At 41.9% G+C, this 17,336-nt stretch overlaps 1 protein-coding gene across 3 annotated transcripts in view; it reads left to right on the forward strand.

Annotated features, from left to right (window-relative positions):
• The window catches only part of LOC143041776 (WD repeat-containing protein 46-like), a 102,211-nt gene that overhangs the window by 59,874 nt on the left and 25,001 nt on the right, over positions 1–17,336 (forward strand). For all 3 annotated transcript variants that reach the window (XM_076213826.1, XM_076213824.1, XM_076213823.1), the window contains exons 6-7: positions 860–1,095; positions 4,617–4,773. In XM_076213826.1, coding sequence (XP_076069941.1) covers positions 860–1,095; positions 4,617–4,773 — 393 coding nt within the window. The remainder of the gene's footprint in view (positions 1–859; positions 1,096–4,616; positions 4,774–17,336) is intronic.

The raw sequence follows: 17,336 nt of genomic DNA on the forward strand, positions 1-17,336 counted from the left end.
CAAATTTTCACATTGAATGAGAATCAGACAAGAAACAATGGTCTCAAACTGTCCGGAAATAGATTCAATTTGGAAGTAGGTAGAAACAACTTTGCCAACCGTGTAGTTAATGAATGGAATAAACTTCCTGCACAGGTAGTGCAATGTAGTTCAGTTCGAAGCTTTAAGAATCATTTAGATAAATACCTAAGTAAGATGCTGTAATGATTATAATTTATATTATATTATTTGTTTTTGTTTTGTTATCTTTTGTCTGTCTGATTTTCACTTATTATTATATGTCAATTTATTATTATTTACTATTTACCTGTTTGTTTATTATTTAACTATACCTATGCATTTATTTATGTATATTATTTGTTATTTACATTATTATAGTTTTTATTTGTTATTTTATCATTATGATTTTTTTCGCATCCAACCTAGATATGGATCAAAAGGTCTCCTGTCGGCATGCTCCGCCTTTATAATCCTTTGTAATATTGGCTATTATGTAGCAGCTCACTGTGTGTCCCTGCCTTGATACACTCTGAAAAATTGTCTTGTGTGACCTCACATTCTTGTCTTGTCTACTACTTTTCTGTATATTCGTTCCCACCTTTTATCATTCTGTATTCCTTGAAAATGTCTGAATAGACTAAAACGTTCTGATCATAGTGTCTTTTCCCAAGTGGTTTTCTGCAAATTCTTACATTCACACGTTTTAGTGATTTGTTTATATATATATATATATATATATATATATATATATATATATATATATATATATATATATATATATATATATACATATACACACAGACACACCATGTTTTAAAATGTAAACAAAGATAGGATATATATTTGTTTTATTTTGTAGAATGAAACAGGATTCCTGAGCTGGCTAGATATTACTTTGGGTGAGGAAATTATTCAATACCCTACTCACAAAGGTCGAATAGAAGCCATGTGCCAAAATCCATACAATGCAGTTTTGTGTTGTGGTCATTCAAAAGGTACTGTGACAATGTGGACTCCAAACAGCAAAGAGCCTGTTGCAACAATGCTGTGTCACCCACATCCTATCAAAGCTATCACCATAGATCCATCTGGCAGGTAATATTCTTTCATGTGTTCTTAGATTTAGAGGGAGGTTTCAACCAGGGACTGTTGTACAAGGGTGTGGAACAAGTGAGAATGAAAAGGAGGCTATTGGTAGTATGTGAGAAAAAAAATGGATACATTAGCATTGAGTGAACCAAAAGTGAAAGAGAAAGGTGAGTTTGAATTTGGAAGTGTGGCAGGTAGGGTGTTGAGTGAAAAGAGGAGAAGGGAGGGAAGAAGTGGCTTTGTTGGTGAGTGATGAGATGTGTGCATGTGGTTTGAAGGAAGTGTCATTAAGGATTATTTGTCAACATACCAATAGGCTTCTTCCTCATTATAAGGGAGGTAGCTAATCAAGGATGCACCCATTCCACTCCCATCTATCACCCATTTCACTTTTATCTTAGCACCTTATGGATGAAGGATCATCCTTAGCTCCTGCCTGTTGCCCAGGTCAGAGGCAATGTTGCAAGACACAACACATCCACAGCAAAGTCAGCCACTTAATTTACATGGTGACCTACAACCCTTGTTTCCTCATGAAAAAAGAAGACAAAAAGAAATTCCTTGTCTTTTCATAGAGGATACTGTTGATGAAAAACTAAGAGTAAGTTGGGAATCATGGGTGTTTTTGAGTGTATATGGATGTGATAATGAGAAAAATAAGAAGAGAGAAGAGCTTTGGAATGATTTGTATGAGTGTGTGGATAGTTTCAGAAGGAATCTAAATTTGACATGAGGGCTCTAAATAATAAAAGTAGAAAATTAGCTAATGGATAAGTAATACAGAGGTATGATTTGCCAGTAACAAAAATGAAAAAACAATGTTGGAGATGTTTATTGAAAGAGAGCTGATGATAGTGAATACATTATTTAAGAAGAAAGAGGTATGCAGTGCACATGGGCCTGGGTAGTTGGTGGGAAGGTAGGCAAAAGTGTATTGATGGATTATATAGTGATGTCTATGAAGGTATAACACTTATCAGTGTGGTCAAGCTGATTATACTGGTTTCAGATATTGTTCATAACCACAAATACTCTATAATGCTCAACATTCCACATGTACTTCACCTTCCATACAACCTTATCAAACCAGATTAAGTCACCTTGGTGGGGTATAAAGGGTGTATCATTGTCAGGACTAACTGGAAGGTGAGGAAGGTGATGACTGTGGTTTTCAAGTCGTGTTCCAAGGTGGTCTCCAGTGAGGGAGGGGAGGGAGTAGGAGACTGCAACAAATGCAATGAAGTAGGCATGCAGCATGATGCTCTGAGGCAATCTGAGTCTTTGGTGATTCCGTCCAGCTTATATACCTGGGTTAGGTGCCCTTTATTGGTGTAAGGGCAAGTGTCAATGTCTGGAAAACCAGATGAAGTACATTCTCAGGCTTTTGATTTTACCGTATTGGAATGTATGGCTTTCCTTAAAGAACCATTGCCTGTCACAATGCAGCTGGCAGAGGCACAGGTTAGTCATTGTGGGAGCCAACAGGGTTCATTCGTAGGCTTGTGAAATGCATGTGCATTTCCTCAAAGAACTGCTTGTGCGGCTCACATGGCTGGATGCCTTGCAACTCACCTGGGACATCCTACAGGTCAAGGGGTCATGAGAAGAGGTGAGGACTACTTCCTAACATGCCCCCATGGAAGTCTAGGCTGGAAGTGAAGTCATGTGGAGCCTCAACAAGAAATTGTCAAGGGAGTTGTCCTCATTCCAGACATGATGGGGCCGGTGCTTGAAGGTGGGGAGGGAGCTGACCAGTAGACTGGAGGAGCAGTAGCAGGTAGTGGTCCATTTCTCACAGGGTAGCAAGCCTCGGGGTGCTCGGCTACTCTTGTAGCACTGGAGTTGACCTCTATGTCTTGGATGACATCAAGGAGGTTGGTAGATCTCAGGAGGCTGCTGGAAAGAACTTATAATTGGAATATATCCTAAGATCATGTATGGTGACATCAGTAGTGTGAGTGTAACACCTCCCTGAAAAGATAGACACTTGAGAATGGTCGTTGTTAGTGGGTGGGGCATGAGGCCACCCAGGGCATTGTAGACCTTGACAGTCAAGGTTGTTAGTCATTAGCTTTACCAAGGTGAAGTTGCAGGACCTTGTAATCCCTGTTGAGCATGAAGGTGGGTCAAGGTGGGGATGCTCACAGCTCTAGTTTGCTAGATGATCTAGTGGTGGTGGTGGTAAGCCTGTGGTAGGCGGGAGTGTAGGCAGGTTAGTTGGCTGTTGGCAAACCTTGCAAGCGGTTGTGGCAGTTGAGCTGGCAATCAACAGATCTGGCAGGGAGCAGCAGCAGTTGAGCTGATAGTCAAGCAGCAGCAATTGATCTGGCAGGCAAATGGCGGCAGTTGATCTGGCAGACAAGCGGCAGCAGTCGAACTGGCAGTCAAGTGGTGGCAGTTGATCTGGAAGGTAGTTGGTGGCAGGCAAGTGGCAACAGTCAAGCTGGTGGGCAGGCTAGATGGCAGTCAGCAGACTTGGCAGGCAGTGGCGGCAATGAAGCTAGTGGACAGGCAAGCTGGGAGTTGGCAGAGCTGGGGATCAGGGCCCCACGCTGAACCCCAATGTCAGGACTGGCTGGAAGGCAAACTCTGGGAGAATAGTGGGTTTTATTAGAGTGGAAGCTGGGCACCAATAGTAATATGGCTAGCTCTAATTGTGAGAAGAGGGGCAGGGAGAGATGGTGAGGGAGATGATGACTGAGCTTTTCAAGTTGTGTCCCAAGGTGGTCTTCATTGAAGGGGGATGGGGGAGGAGACTGCTACGGAGTCAGCAAGCTAGACTCGCAATGTGATGATCTGAGGCAATATGAGTCTTTGGCAATTCCATCCAGCTTATATACCAAGGTCAGGTCATGACCTTTGCCCTTAATTGGCTCAAGGGCAAGTGTCAATGCCTGAGAAGCCAGAAGCAGTACATTATCAGGCTGCAGATATACTTGGTACTTCACATGCATTCCTCAAAGAATCAATGTCTGTTCTGATGCAGCTGGCTAAGGCATAGGTTAGTCATCACGGGAGCCAACAGGGTCTGCTCTTAGACTGGTGAATTGCACATGCACTTCCTCAAAGAATCGCTTATGCAGCTCATGTGGCTGGGCAGCATGCAACTCTCCTGGGACATTGTGCAGGGTTAGGGGTCATGAGAAGAGTTGAGTTAAGTACAACTTCCCTAACAGTCATCCCTCAGGATAGACCAACAGTTGTGTAATATACCTTCAAGACTGAACACTTTCTTACTGTTTGGAGGAGATTATGCTCAAGACATATAAGATGGAATAATAATATACATATACATATCCCTTACAAGGGAGGTAGCCAAAGTCAAAGGCATGAATCCACTCCCACCCATTTCATCCCCACTTACTCCACTTCCATTCACCATCCCTCCCTACCTCTTTTCTTGGCTCCTCCTGGAATAATAATTATATTGGAAATTGTAGAAATTGGTTTTACAGTTAAGATGACAGGAATGGGAAGTCAAATTGAATTCAGTGAATTTCATAAAGCATGACTTTTATTTTCTACAGGTACATGGCAACAGCAGGAGTTGACCGAATGCTTAAAATATGGGATGCACGTAACCTTGGTGAAAGTCTGAGTTCATATAAAATTCGTACTGGAGCTTCAAATTTAGCATTTTCTCAGAAGAAACTTCTTGCTGTTTCCTATGGAAGCATGGTAGAGGTATGTACCATTTTGATTGATAATTGTTGCCCTGAGTTTGACAAACAGGAAACCCACAGTCCGAGGGCCCTCCTATATATCTCTGGAAAAAATCTTTGACTGTTCTGTAGGTTGTATCAGTGTGGGACAGAAACTAGGACCACTCTCATTTTTAACTTCTGTTTTTTTCACATAAGGAGACTGGTACTCCAGTGCTTGCCCTCCCATGCCTTCCTCAAGCTGGAGACAAAAAACAAAAGTCCCATACACATGTCATATATACACAAAACCAATCAATTTCTTGCACATCTATTGAGTGCACACATTCTATATATGGGTCCACCTTATATGCACTACATTTATCAAAACAGAGTTGGAGCTGCAACTATTATACATCAATGCACTCTCAGAAACGCCCCAGCACAAAAACACACTAAATATACTTCAAATAGATATCAACAGTATAAGAAAAAACACATGTGTAAATATATTGTGAAATATTATAACTTGCTACAACCCAAAGAACAGATAAACAGAGGATGTGGAGAATATTATGACTTCCGACAGATTTCCCATCTCTTTTAATACGAATGTTGACGGTGTAAGTTAATCTAGGTGACCGTCCCACCGAGTTAATACTGGGATACTCTGTGTGAACTTGTATACAACTTTCAACACTACAAAACTACTTACCTGTGAACGGCAGGGAACTCATCGAACCCTGAAACGTATAATGGCATCACAAAGCATCATGTATCTTTATGAATATATAATTATTTCAATTATTCATATTGTTTTGGATATTTCATGTAACTCAATTTATGACTTACCATTACCTTGGGGCCAGTTGGAAATCTTCTTCGTCTTTGTTCTGGTTAATGGCGGTGATGTGCGCGACGAACTTCGGGCGTGGCATGGAGGGTGAGTATGGGAATGGGAAAGGATAAAGGTATGTTGAGGGGAATGGTTCTCTCACAGAATACCCTCACTGGTTTAAGACACACTTCGTCGTATATGCACTTCACACATGATATATATGAGGTCTGTGATTGGTGTGAATTCATATCATTCCCTAGTCACGAATCACTAACACTTTGGTCAATTACATTTCTTGTCTCGGACTTGTCTTGTCCTCAACTAGTACTCAACTCCTATTCAACTTGAACTCAACTGCGTATATAGGCGAGAGGAGCCTCTCTTGGTCCCGAACGCCTAGTGACCTTTGACCTCTCGTTGCCAAGGGTCTATGGGAAGTACAACTTCACCTTAATTAACTGAAGTGAAAATGTTGCACAATACATATTATATAATCCCCATGCATAGGAACTATAGATGGGTAATGCACCAGAACCAATACTCACGACAGAGAAGACACTAAGTGGTAAATAAAATGATTAATAATGAAAATGACATATCGGTAACTCGACATTCCTGAGAGGGGTTAGAACAACCGGCTTGCTAACTAAGGGTGTCGAGTCCTTACATAATGCTTTATATAATTTTTTCGTATATAAAAACAAAAATGATAGGCCACTCTATCTAAATGGAAAGAGACTGTATAATTTGTTATGCATGTTTTCATATACTAAGTTTCTAGAATACAAATTTCATACAGCTTGATATGCTTTTGCTGTATTTCAAACTTAATCCTAATTCTACAGCTATCAATTCACTAAATTAATTTGTAATAATAGTTTATTTACTCAAAAAAATGCCTCTGTCGGGATTTATTCCCGAGACCCTCTGGGCGGCTAAGGTGCATATCTGATTACAATTGAGCATTGTCAATCAGGGATTGCCTTAATCGAATTGCTTTTCGGGCGGCTTGTCTCATAGGACGTACTGAACGTGTCTCATCCCCACCAATGGATTCTTCATCTGTTAAGGGTGTTGGCCCTTGGGAACGAATTTCCAAGGGAACTAGTTTGTCCAGGGTTCTTCTACTAATCATCCCGTTGCATAACACATCTGCAATGCCTACTTTATCTTCTTCATCAGGGTGTAGCTTAACAATAGGTCCTAATGGCCACTCATGTTGTGGTCCAAGTCTCTCCACTATCACCACTTCTCCCACCTTGGGTGGTTTCATTTGCATTGGTTTCGAGGAGCCATAATGTTTTTCTCTCAGGGAAGTCAAATAATCCTTTTTCCAAATTCTTTCAAAATGTTTGATAATTATTGATGATAGACAGCTGTGTCTTGCAATTAATTCTGTATGTCCCAAGAAATCGGGGTCGGATGTGTCCGGCGTTACCAGTGGTGGATAGGGGTTTATGGTTCTTCCATACAAAGGGTGATTAGGAGTTAAGGATTCTACGGGTCCTTCTTCGTTGAGGTAGGTTAAGGGGCGATTGTTCAACCACGTTTGTACTTCCCGCAGAATTGTTTCCAACTCCTCCCGAGTCACTCTCTTCTTATACAAGACCTTCTTCAGACATGACTTAGTTAAACTGATCATGCGTTTATAAAAGCCTCCCTTCCACGGTGCTCTGGGGGCTATGAATTTCCATGTTATGCTATTTCCTGTCATATATTCAGAGACGTTAGTATGGTCTAACATCTCCTTGAAGAACTTGGCTCCAGCAACAAAATTGGACTCATTGTCCGAAATTACTGTTCTCGGGAATGAATACATTGCACAAAATCTCCGAAAGAGGTTCAGAAATGTCAGAGCCGACATATCTGAGGCTAACTCTAAGTGCACCAGTCTAGTTGCTGTGCATGTGAATAAACATATGTAATATTTGTGGGGGTTTCCATCCTCCGTCCTTGTGAGTGTTATAGGTCCTGAATAATCTATTCCTATGTGAAGGAAAGGACACTCAATTGTCACACGCTCAGCAGGCAATGGAGGTGGACCAGGGTATTAAATTTTCCTACCTTCAACCCTCTTACAAGTCACACAACGACCCAGTATGGTCTTGATGGTTTGACGGCACTTTGGCATCCAATAATACATTCTAACATGTAACATTGTTTCCTGAGTGCCTCCATGCAGGCACCTTTCATGTGCATGGGTGATAAACAAATATGCTAAGTGACTTTTAGTTGGGATGAGGATAGAGAACTTGGTATCATGATCAATAGAAGCATAATTCAAACGGCCTCTGGAGCGGATAAGACCAGAATACTCCTCTTTGTACAGACCTAAGTCTTTGATAAATTGTCTATTATTCTTATTGAGAGTATCCCTCCCATTCATCAGAAAATTATGAATACTAGGATAATGAGTCTTCTGAGCTATCTGCATCCAATACACACTAGCCGTTGGTAATGAAATATTGGGATTACACTTTCTTATAAACCTGAATATATAATTGGCTATCCTAAGCATCATATTAAGAGATGAGTATTTTGTATAGTCAAATAAGGGTGTAACCTCTGGTAATTCTTGGGTTCTCTTTGAGATTATTTCACACACCAACACAATTGGTCTCTGTGTAGGCCAGTGTTCTCTGAAGGGTAGCCATTCCGGGCCTCCAGTCCATATCTTGGCTTTCTTAAATTGTCTGATGCTAATTCCTCTGGTAACTAAATCCGCTGGGTTTTCCTTGGAGGGTACATGCCGATATCCGAAGGATGACCCTAGACTGCTGATGTCCGCTACTCTGTTTTGCACATATGGGATGTTGCTTTTGTCATTCCTGATCCATTGCAAGGCTGCTTCTGAATCAGACCAGATAATCACCTGTTTAATACGTTCTCTTAAGAGATTCTGTAGGTTATATGCAAGTTGTGTGCCCAGTTGTAGGGCTGTCAATTCTAGTTGCAGTAAAGTAATTGTGGTTTTGTTCTTCAGTGGAGCAACCCTGGCCTTTGAGGTCAAAATAACCGATTGGTTGTCATCAGTAAAATAACTGACTGCACCATAGGCTAAGGTGCTAGCATCAACAGATACATGTAATATCACTTTATCAATGTTACATACATATACCAAGGCTTTTTCCCCCTTACAAGGGGGGTAGCCAAAAATAAAAAGGCATAAAATCATTCCCACCCATTCCATCCCTGAATACACTCCACACCCCTCCACCCTCCCTCTTATCTTAGCACCTCCTGAATGACGGGTCATCCCTGCACCTTGTCCACTGCCCTGGGTCAGAAGCAGTGTTGCAAGACACAGCACATCCACAGCAAGGCCGCTTCATTAAATCGGCGACCCCCCCTCTCCGTCCCCCCATTGCATAAAAGGAGAGGACGGGGAGAAATCCCTTTGGTCTGCGTCAAATTTTGCTCACACATACTACCTCATCCCCATTCCACCTCATGCATTACAACATCATCCATATACAAACATTTTCCATTCACCCCTGTCTTCTGTCCTCTCCCGTCCTTCCTCAACAGACATTCCCCTCTTCCTCAAAGCCCCCTTCACCCCATCCATCCACCTCATCCTAGGACGTCCCCTCATGTTCACTCCCTCCACATCTGCCTTCCACACCTCTTTTACTAGTCTTTCTTCACTCATTCTTTCCATGTGTCCAAACCATCCTAATATTCTTTCATCAACCCTATCTCCCAGTTCCTTTTCCACCCCTGTTCTCCTCCTCACCTCCTCATTTCTCACTCTATCTAGCCTAGTAACCCCCATCATACTTCTCAGACACCTCATCTCAAACACATTCAAAACCTCTCTTCTTCTCTTATCCATGTTTCTGCCCCATACAGTGCTGCTGGCACAATCACTCCTTCATACAGTCTCCTCTTAGCATCCATTCCCAAATGTCTATTCCTCATTACACTCTTTAATCCACCAAGGCATTTACTCGCTTCTCTCAATCTACATTCTACCTCCACTTTCACTCCACCTTTCCCTGCCACATTTGCACCCAAGTATCTAAAACTATCCACTTCCTCCAGTCGCTCTCCCTTAATGCTCACTTCCAGTCTACTGCCACTTTCACCCCTTGTACATCTCATCACCTTACTTTTACTCACATTTATCTTTAGCTTTCTTCTATCACACTCTCCCAAACTCTGCCACCAACTTCCTCAATCCCTCCTCCGATCCTGCCACAAGCGCAGTGTCGTCCGCAAACAACAGCTGGCTCACCTCCCACTTTTCTCCATTTTCTTTAACCATCTCCAATCCCTTGCCCACTACCCTTGCATTTACCTCTCGCACCACCACATCCATGTATAAGTTGAACAGCCAGGGCGACATAATGCATCCCTGACGAAGTCCCACCTTTACCTCGAACCACTCACTCTCTCCATTTCCAATCCTGACACAAGCTCTACTACTCTCATAAAAACTCTTGACAGCTCCCAGAAGCTTTCCTCCTATCCCATATATCTGCATAACCTCCCACAGTGCCTTCCTGTCTACCCTATCATAAGCCTTTTCCAGATCCATAAAAGCCAAAAAAACATCCTTCCCCTTTCCTATAGCTTTCTCACATATCTGTCTTACCACAAAGATCTGATCTACACAACCTCTACCTGTCCTAAATCCACACTGTTCCTCACCAATTATTCCTTCTGTTCCTCTCCTAATCCTCTCAACCAAGATCCTACCATAAGCCTTCCCAACTACATTCAACAAGATAATCCCTCTGAAACTACTACATTCACACTCCCTCCCACTCCTCCTTCAGCTTCTTTCCGTACTCCTTCTCCTTTTCCTTCTCATTCAAAGAGTTCACTCTAAGAACCTCCCTACCTTTTGTCCCTTTCCTCTTCCTCTTCCTCCAAGCTTATAAGTTTACATTATGTCATCGGTCGGGTGCACTCCTTGGTACCGCCGACGCACTTAGTCGTCTTCCTTTGATGTCTACTACAGATTCTACTCCAATGCCTGCTGATTGGACTAACTTAGTACATTTTCTAGAATCTTCACCCATAGGTAGTGGAGATATCAAGGAACATACTCGGAAAAGACCCTACTCTATCGAAGGTCATGCGCTTTTGTGAATTAGGTTGGCCTTCTAATACTAAGACTTTGAATAGTTTGGAATTTACTCCTTTTATCAGAAGAAGGGATGAACTTTCTATCCAAGATGGTTGTGTTTTGTGGGGTTCTCGTGTGGTTGTTCCTCCAAAATTGAGAACTAGGCTAATGGAAGAACTTCACATGGGTCACTCAGGCTCATCACGCATGAAGGAACTTGCCCGTAGCTATGTGTGGTGGCCAAATTTGGATAAGGATTTAGAAGAATTGACAAATTCTTGTCAAGTGTGTTTAGTTCTCAGAACTATGCCTTCTGAGGCAGAGCTACACCCTTGGGAATGGCCTGATCGCCCATGGCATCGTCTTCATGTTGACTATGCAGGTCCTGTAGATGGTCGCTATTTTATAGTAATAGTGGACACTCACTCGAAGTGGGTAGACATTTATCCTACTTCTGGTACTACAAGTAAGGAAACTATCAAGTGCTTGCGACACTCCTTTTCTAGATTTGGACTTCCAGTGTCAATTGTATCGGACAATGGTCCATGTTTTTTATCTCAGGAGTTCAAAGAATTTTGTAATAATTCAGGTATTAGGCACATCACTACAGCAGTATACAAACCTTCTACCAATGGTTTGGCAGAGATAATGGTACAAACACCCAAGAAGGCCATACGTACCTCTAAGTCAGCTATTCAGGATACTCTGGATAGATTTCTATTTAATTATAGATTAACTCCGCATTCTACGACTGGTGTCTCACCAGCCGAGTTGATGTTTGGCAGATGCCTCCGCTCGCGTCTGGACCTTTTATGGCCTGCAGATGGTATGTCTTCTAGAGTATCTAAGAAACAGCAAGCACAAAAGAAAGAACATACTAACGCTCCTCGATCCATACACCTCTCACCTGAATCACCAGTGATGATTCGCAACTATGTCCCTGATGGTTCTAAGTGGATCCCTTCCACAGTCGTAAAACAAACTGGTCCTTTGTCCTATCAGTGTTCAGTCCCTTCTGGTAAGATAGTAAAGAGGCATCAAGACCAAATTATAACTAGAACAATTACTCCTCCACCTGAACAAAGTTCACCAGTGACTACTTCAATTAGTTCCCCTGCAAAACTTCCTATTTCAGAAGCAACTATGATAGCTCATCCTTCTCCATCTAGACAAGAAAATGTCAAACCTAATAGTATATCTTCCCCGTCTCCTAAGTTGCAACGGTCCTCTAGGGATAGGAGACCTGTTGTGAAATTAGATTTGTAACTTGTTACTAAAAATGGGGGAAGGGAAGGGATGGGAGTATTTTAAATGGGGAAATTTTTGCATCTAAAGGGAGGGAGAGATATTTTGACTAAGGGTGGAGGGGTGCAGTAACGTCATTTAAACTCGTTACTAAAAACACGAAACAAATGAACGACGCTTTCGGACGTAGAGAGCGCGCGGACGACAGCCCGGCATTAGCAGGTCGGATCGGTCAGTCGAGTATAGTAAGTTGGGTAGCACTCACCGACTAGAACGGATCGGTAGCAGGATATTGCCAATCAAAAGAACTTATACTTAACTACTTAAACTTTGACACATAAGACGCTGGTGAGACAATCCGGAGACAGGTACGTAAGACATTGTTGACGATTATGACTAAACAGACTTACACTTTTGCGTACCGGCTTTCCGTGATTGCTCCTACCGGCCCCTACCTCATCTATGGGACCTGTGCCTACCGTAAGTAATTGGTACCTATCGTTAAAATGTTTCCTAATCCTATTCATTATATGCGGGTACAATCCTGCACTTTTGAGCATATCAATTTTGCTCTTTAGGTCAATTCTTTAATCGTTTGCTCATTACTCTTATGCAAAGTAATCAGTTCCCTAAGTGCAGCTCGGTAGTCCAATTTTAAATCTGATTTCTTCCAATAATTCGTTTACTTCACAATTTCTTAATGCATTGTTATATCTAACTTCTCTATCTATATCTAAGCCTTTACCTAATTCTCCTGGATTTCTTGGAAAACTTGAAAAACTGTTGTTCTCCCATGTTTGATTTATTCTTGGTGTGTCAATTAACCCCTTCCATACGGTGCCGCACACGTAGGCGTCATGGGGAGCGAGTGTATTCGCGAGGCTGCCATATCGGCGTCTTGATTATATTTATTGTAGTCGCCCCTCCATAATGACATTCTTTCTAATTCTTTTGTAATCGCATTTTCTATGGTTATCAAAATTCACGGGTGAAGAGAGAACGATCGATATAAGCGGTGACTATATTTTATGATGCGAGTATTATTACGACACGTCGTACGGCTGGCATTGGCTGCTGCCACCGAGATCTAAGTCCATGACGCCTACGTGTGCGGCACCGTATGGAAGGGGTTAAGCATGTCTTCTTGGGAGTTACTCCTCTTGGTGGCTCAGCCTTACTTATATCTAGGCCTCTCTTTGTTGGTTCATTCAATATTTTTTCGTCTTTTTCCTTCTCCATTGTTCAAACTATACTTATTTCAAAAACTGGATTTAACCTTATCGGTCATATGAGAAATATAGCCTACACATCCTGCACAATAACAACTAGTCGTTTCCTTTGTGTCAGCGACAAAACTGCTAGATCGTAGCCTGTGTGTGTGTATTTATGTAGTTGTATTTACCCTGTTGTATTATATGGGAAGGCAGCTATGCTCATGGTGACCCGTCTTTGTATCTTTCAGCATCAAGTTTTTTCTTAAAATTTTGAATAGTGTTTGCACATACTGTTTCTTTATCTAATTTATTCCAGGTATCCACCACTGTGTGGGAAGCTATTCTTTTTCAGATCTCTTCAATAATTATCCATTTTGAGTTTCTTTTCATGTCCTCATGTTTTTCCATTGTTCCATTTGAATAAATCATCTCTAGGATTTCCATTCCTTTCATGATTCTATAGTCAGTAGATCTCCTCTTTCTCTTCTTAGTTCCAGAGTTGGTAGTTCCAATTTGGACAATCTTTGTCCGTATGTTAATTTGGAGAGAGTTGGTGCCATCTTTGTATTCTTTCTAATTTCTTTATATTCTTTTTAGTACTGGGTGTCCATAGTGTTACTGTGTACTCCAGTTTTGGTCTTATTAGTGTAATTAATATTTTTAAAATCATTTCCTCATCCTAATAGTCAAATGCCTTTCATTTACCTTCATAGGTTGAAGGTTTCTCCGACTATTTTATTGATATGTTTGTCTTTGCTGATTATTACTCCAAGGTCTCTTTCCGAGTTCACGTTTTTTACTTCTTCACCAATTTTATAATTTCTCTATATTCTATTTTTACTTTTTCAAACTCCATTATACTACACTTCTTGATATTAAAGTTTACTTCCTACTTTTGACTCCTTTCCAGATTTTGTCAAGGATCTATCTGTAATGATTCACAATCCTCCTCTGTACTTACTTTCTTTAGTATTTTTGCATCATCTGCAAAGAAATTCATATAACATTCCACTCCTTCATCCATGTCATTTATATATATGGCAAACATGATTGGGGCCAATACTGAACCTTGCGGGACACCACTTAAAATTTCTTCCCAGGTCGAGTATTTGTCTTTAATTAACCTTATTTTCCTCCCAGTCAAGAAGTCTTTACAAAGGTGGAGCATGCCGACAGAAGACCTTTTGGTCCATAGCTATGTTGGATGTGGAAAAAATGTAATAATGATAAATAAATTAAAGAAAAATAAATAAATGCATAGGTATAATTAAATAATAAACTGATAAACAGTAAATAATAGTGAATTGCCAGAGAACTAATACCAAGAGACATTCCTCTCTTTTGTAATGCCCCTTATACCCCATCTATCCATCTCATCCTAGGTTGCCCCCTCATATTCACTCCTTCCACCTCTGCCTTCCACACCTCTTATACTAATCTTTCTTCACTCATTCTTTCCATGTGTCCAAACCATCCTAATACTCTTGCACCAACCCTATCTCCCAACTCCCTTTCTGAGGTCCCCTGTTCTCCTCCTCACCTCATTTCTCACTCTAGCCTAGTAACCCCCTATCATACTTCTCAGACATTTCATCTCAAACACATTCAAACTCCTTCTCTCTTCCTGTCTTATGTTCCATGTTTCTGCCCTGTACAGTGCTGTTGGCACAATCACTCCTTCATATAACCTCCTCTTAGCTTCATTGTTGGCGTTGTGTGGTAGGTTGGAGCAAAAGGCGTTTTGTTTTTTTGTCTTTATTCTTCATCTAGCCTAGTCTAATCTGATACAACATTTGCCAGCCAGCTCCGAAGAAGCCTTTGGGGGATTGCCAGACTTTCCTAGCTAAATTATACATGGCAGAAAAGGACATTAAAAGGGGCGTTCCCTACGAAGGAGTGCCCAATGGAAAACATTGAGAAGGGTGGCACTCTTGAGTGTTCCCAAAAAAATGGGTTTCGAAGTGAAGACCATTGTCGATGACCTTTGACTCTGCTCTTGGCGCGTCGCTTCGAGTTTGTGTAGAATGTCCTGCGGGCGCTTTGGTATATGGGGGGCCCAGAGTGGTCTGCTCTCGCTGTCCCGTGCTTGGCTGAGAGGCCTCTTTGTTGTCTCTACATGTTGGAGCGAAAGAAATCGTCCGTCAAATCACATTGGAAAGAAATCGTCCGCCGCCTCACATTGGCTCGGCCACGCTACAGTCACCGTCCCGGTGACTCTATACTTATAGAAAACAAAAGAAAAGGAGAGAAAATGCAAACAAGGTCCTTGTTCAAGGCCTTGGTATGAAGGGTATATCATATAGGTGCTGTAAGGGGAATTATACAAGAACAGAACATATGAATAATGTGAGGAAACTTAATTGTACGGATAGGCGGAAAGTAGATAGTTTGAACAGTTGTGCTAGAATTACTTGACGTTAAATCAGGCTCTACCTGCTTGGTCACATTGAGGTGGTTGACTTTAGGAGAATTTGTGGATGGCAATGCAGGGAGGAAGTGATTCGCATAAATGATGCCATGTTGAACAGGATAAATAATAATATTATGTTGCTTCATCAATGTTAAGCCTGAGGATATCAGCAGGGAAGTGAACATCAGCTACGTAAGTGGAAAGTGAAATGGATGCACTTGTCTTTGAAGCTAATGTCAAGAGAATTTTCCAATGATAAGGAAAGGGACTCAATCCACATTGCACAAATTTAGGTCTGGGGGTTCCAAAATGGCTACTCGCTTTGTTTGGGTGAGGAATTTATGAAAACTTCACTGACATGATGTTCACTGGTGAACCCGTGTTGAGAAAAACAGGTTGGTGTTTCCAGACCTGGCGTTGAAGGTTAATGTATGGGGAGATGTGTCTGGGATGTTCAGTGTGTATACAGGTAATGTTGACATCTGTATATCAGTGTAAGGGTTCACTGACCTTGAATGGCATTGAGACTTCGTAGTACGGAGTCATGCGGGAAAGGGGTCACATGACTGACCTGAGGGGGAGGAGTTACGTGCACATCTCATCGGAGATGTGTGACGTGAATATGTAGATGGGTTATGTGAGTACCTTGCAGGGAATGTTGATCCTCATTTGTTCTGTGTCTGTGAGCGCAATATACGACATTTGTCAGAAGAATGAAAACAGGTCCCGTGGAAGTTGCAGTGATGGTTTGGCTGTGTTGGGTATTTGTGGTAGCACGTGCTTTCCATGTGGCCTGGTTTTTGGCAATATATGCAAAACTTACATGTTCTGTGGCGTGAATGGTAGAGGGTGCGAGATGTATTTCTCGATCTCATGTTATGGGGAGATGCCTGTGTGACCTGAGCTACTGTGTGTTTGGGTGTGATGGGTATGGACTGGCTCTGTATTTGAGCGATCACCTTGTCAGAGTCCTGCAGCTTCCTAGCAAATCTGGCTACCTTGTCATCTGGTGTGGGAGCTAGAGTGCTGGCCCTTTGTTATGTTTCTGGGTGCAACTGAGAGAGGAATCGGAGATACGCCATTATAGATACTACATGTTCCAATGCAATCTTTTTGTCAACAACTCACTTTGACTGCTTAAGGCTTTCTCTTAATTCACTTTTGAATGTGAATGCTATTTTAGCTGCTCTGTCCTTAGTGGTGTATGGCCCGTGATTCAAAGTCTTGACAAGAGAGTATACAGGGACAGTGCTCCAAGTGGTTCAAAGATGGCAAAGGCTTTTTTCAATTCTGTGATGAAATCCACATAGATATCCGTCTCCAAGAAGACGTCAGACTGAATGATATCCCCAGCTAAGGTGTCGTGTTTATCCTAGATGTTACATACATATACCAAGGCTTTTTCCCCCTTTCAAGGGAGGTAGCCAAAAAGGGAAAGGCATAAAAACACTCCCACCCATTTCATCCCTAAATACACTCCAAACCCCTCCCACCCTCCCTCTCATCTGAGCACCTCCTGGATGACGGGTCATCCCTGCACCTTGCCCACCGCCCTGGGTCAGAAGCAGTGTCGCAAGACACAGCACATCCACAGCAAGGCCGCTTCATTTAATCGGCGACCCCTCCTCTCCGTCCCCCCTTGCATATAAGGAGAGGACGGGGAGAAATCCCTTTGGGCTGCGTCAAAATTTACTCACACATACTAAACCACCCCCCACCCTCCTCATGCAATCACAACATCATCCATATACAACCATTCTCCACTCACCTCTGTCTTCCGTCCTCTCCCTTCCTTCCTCAACAGACATTCCCCTCTTCCCCAAAG

The sequence above is a fragment of the Oratosquilla oratoria genome, chromosome 32, assembly GCF_046742065.1.
Source record: "Oratosquilla oratoria isolate Oo_2021 chromosome 32, ASM4674206v1, whole genome shotgun sequence".
In the NCBI taxonomy this organism is placed as follows: Eukaryota; Metazoa; Arthropoda; class Malacostraca; order Stomatopoda; family Squillidae; genus Oratosquilla; species Oratosquilla oratoria.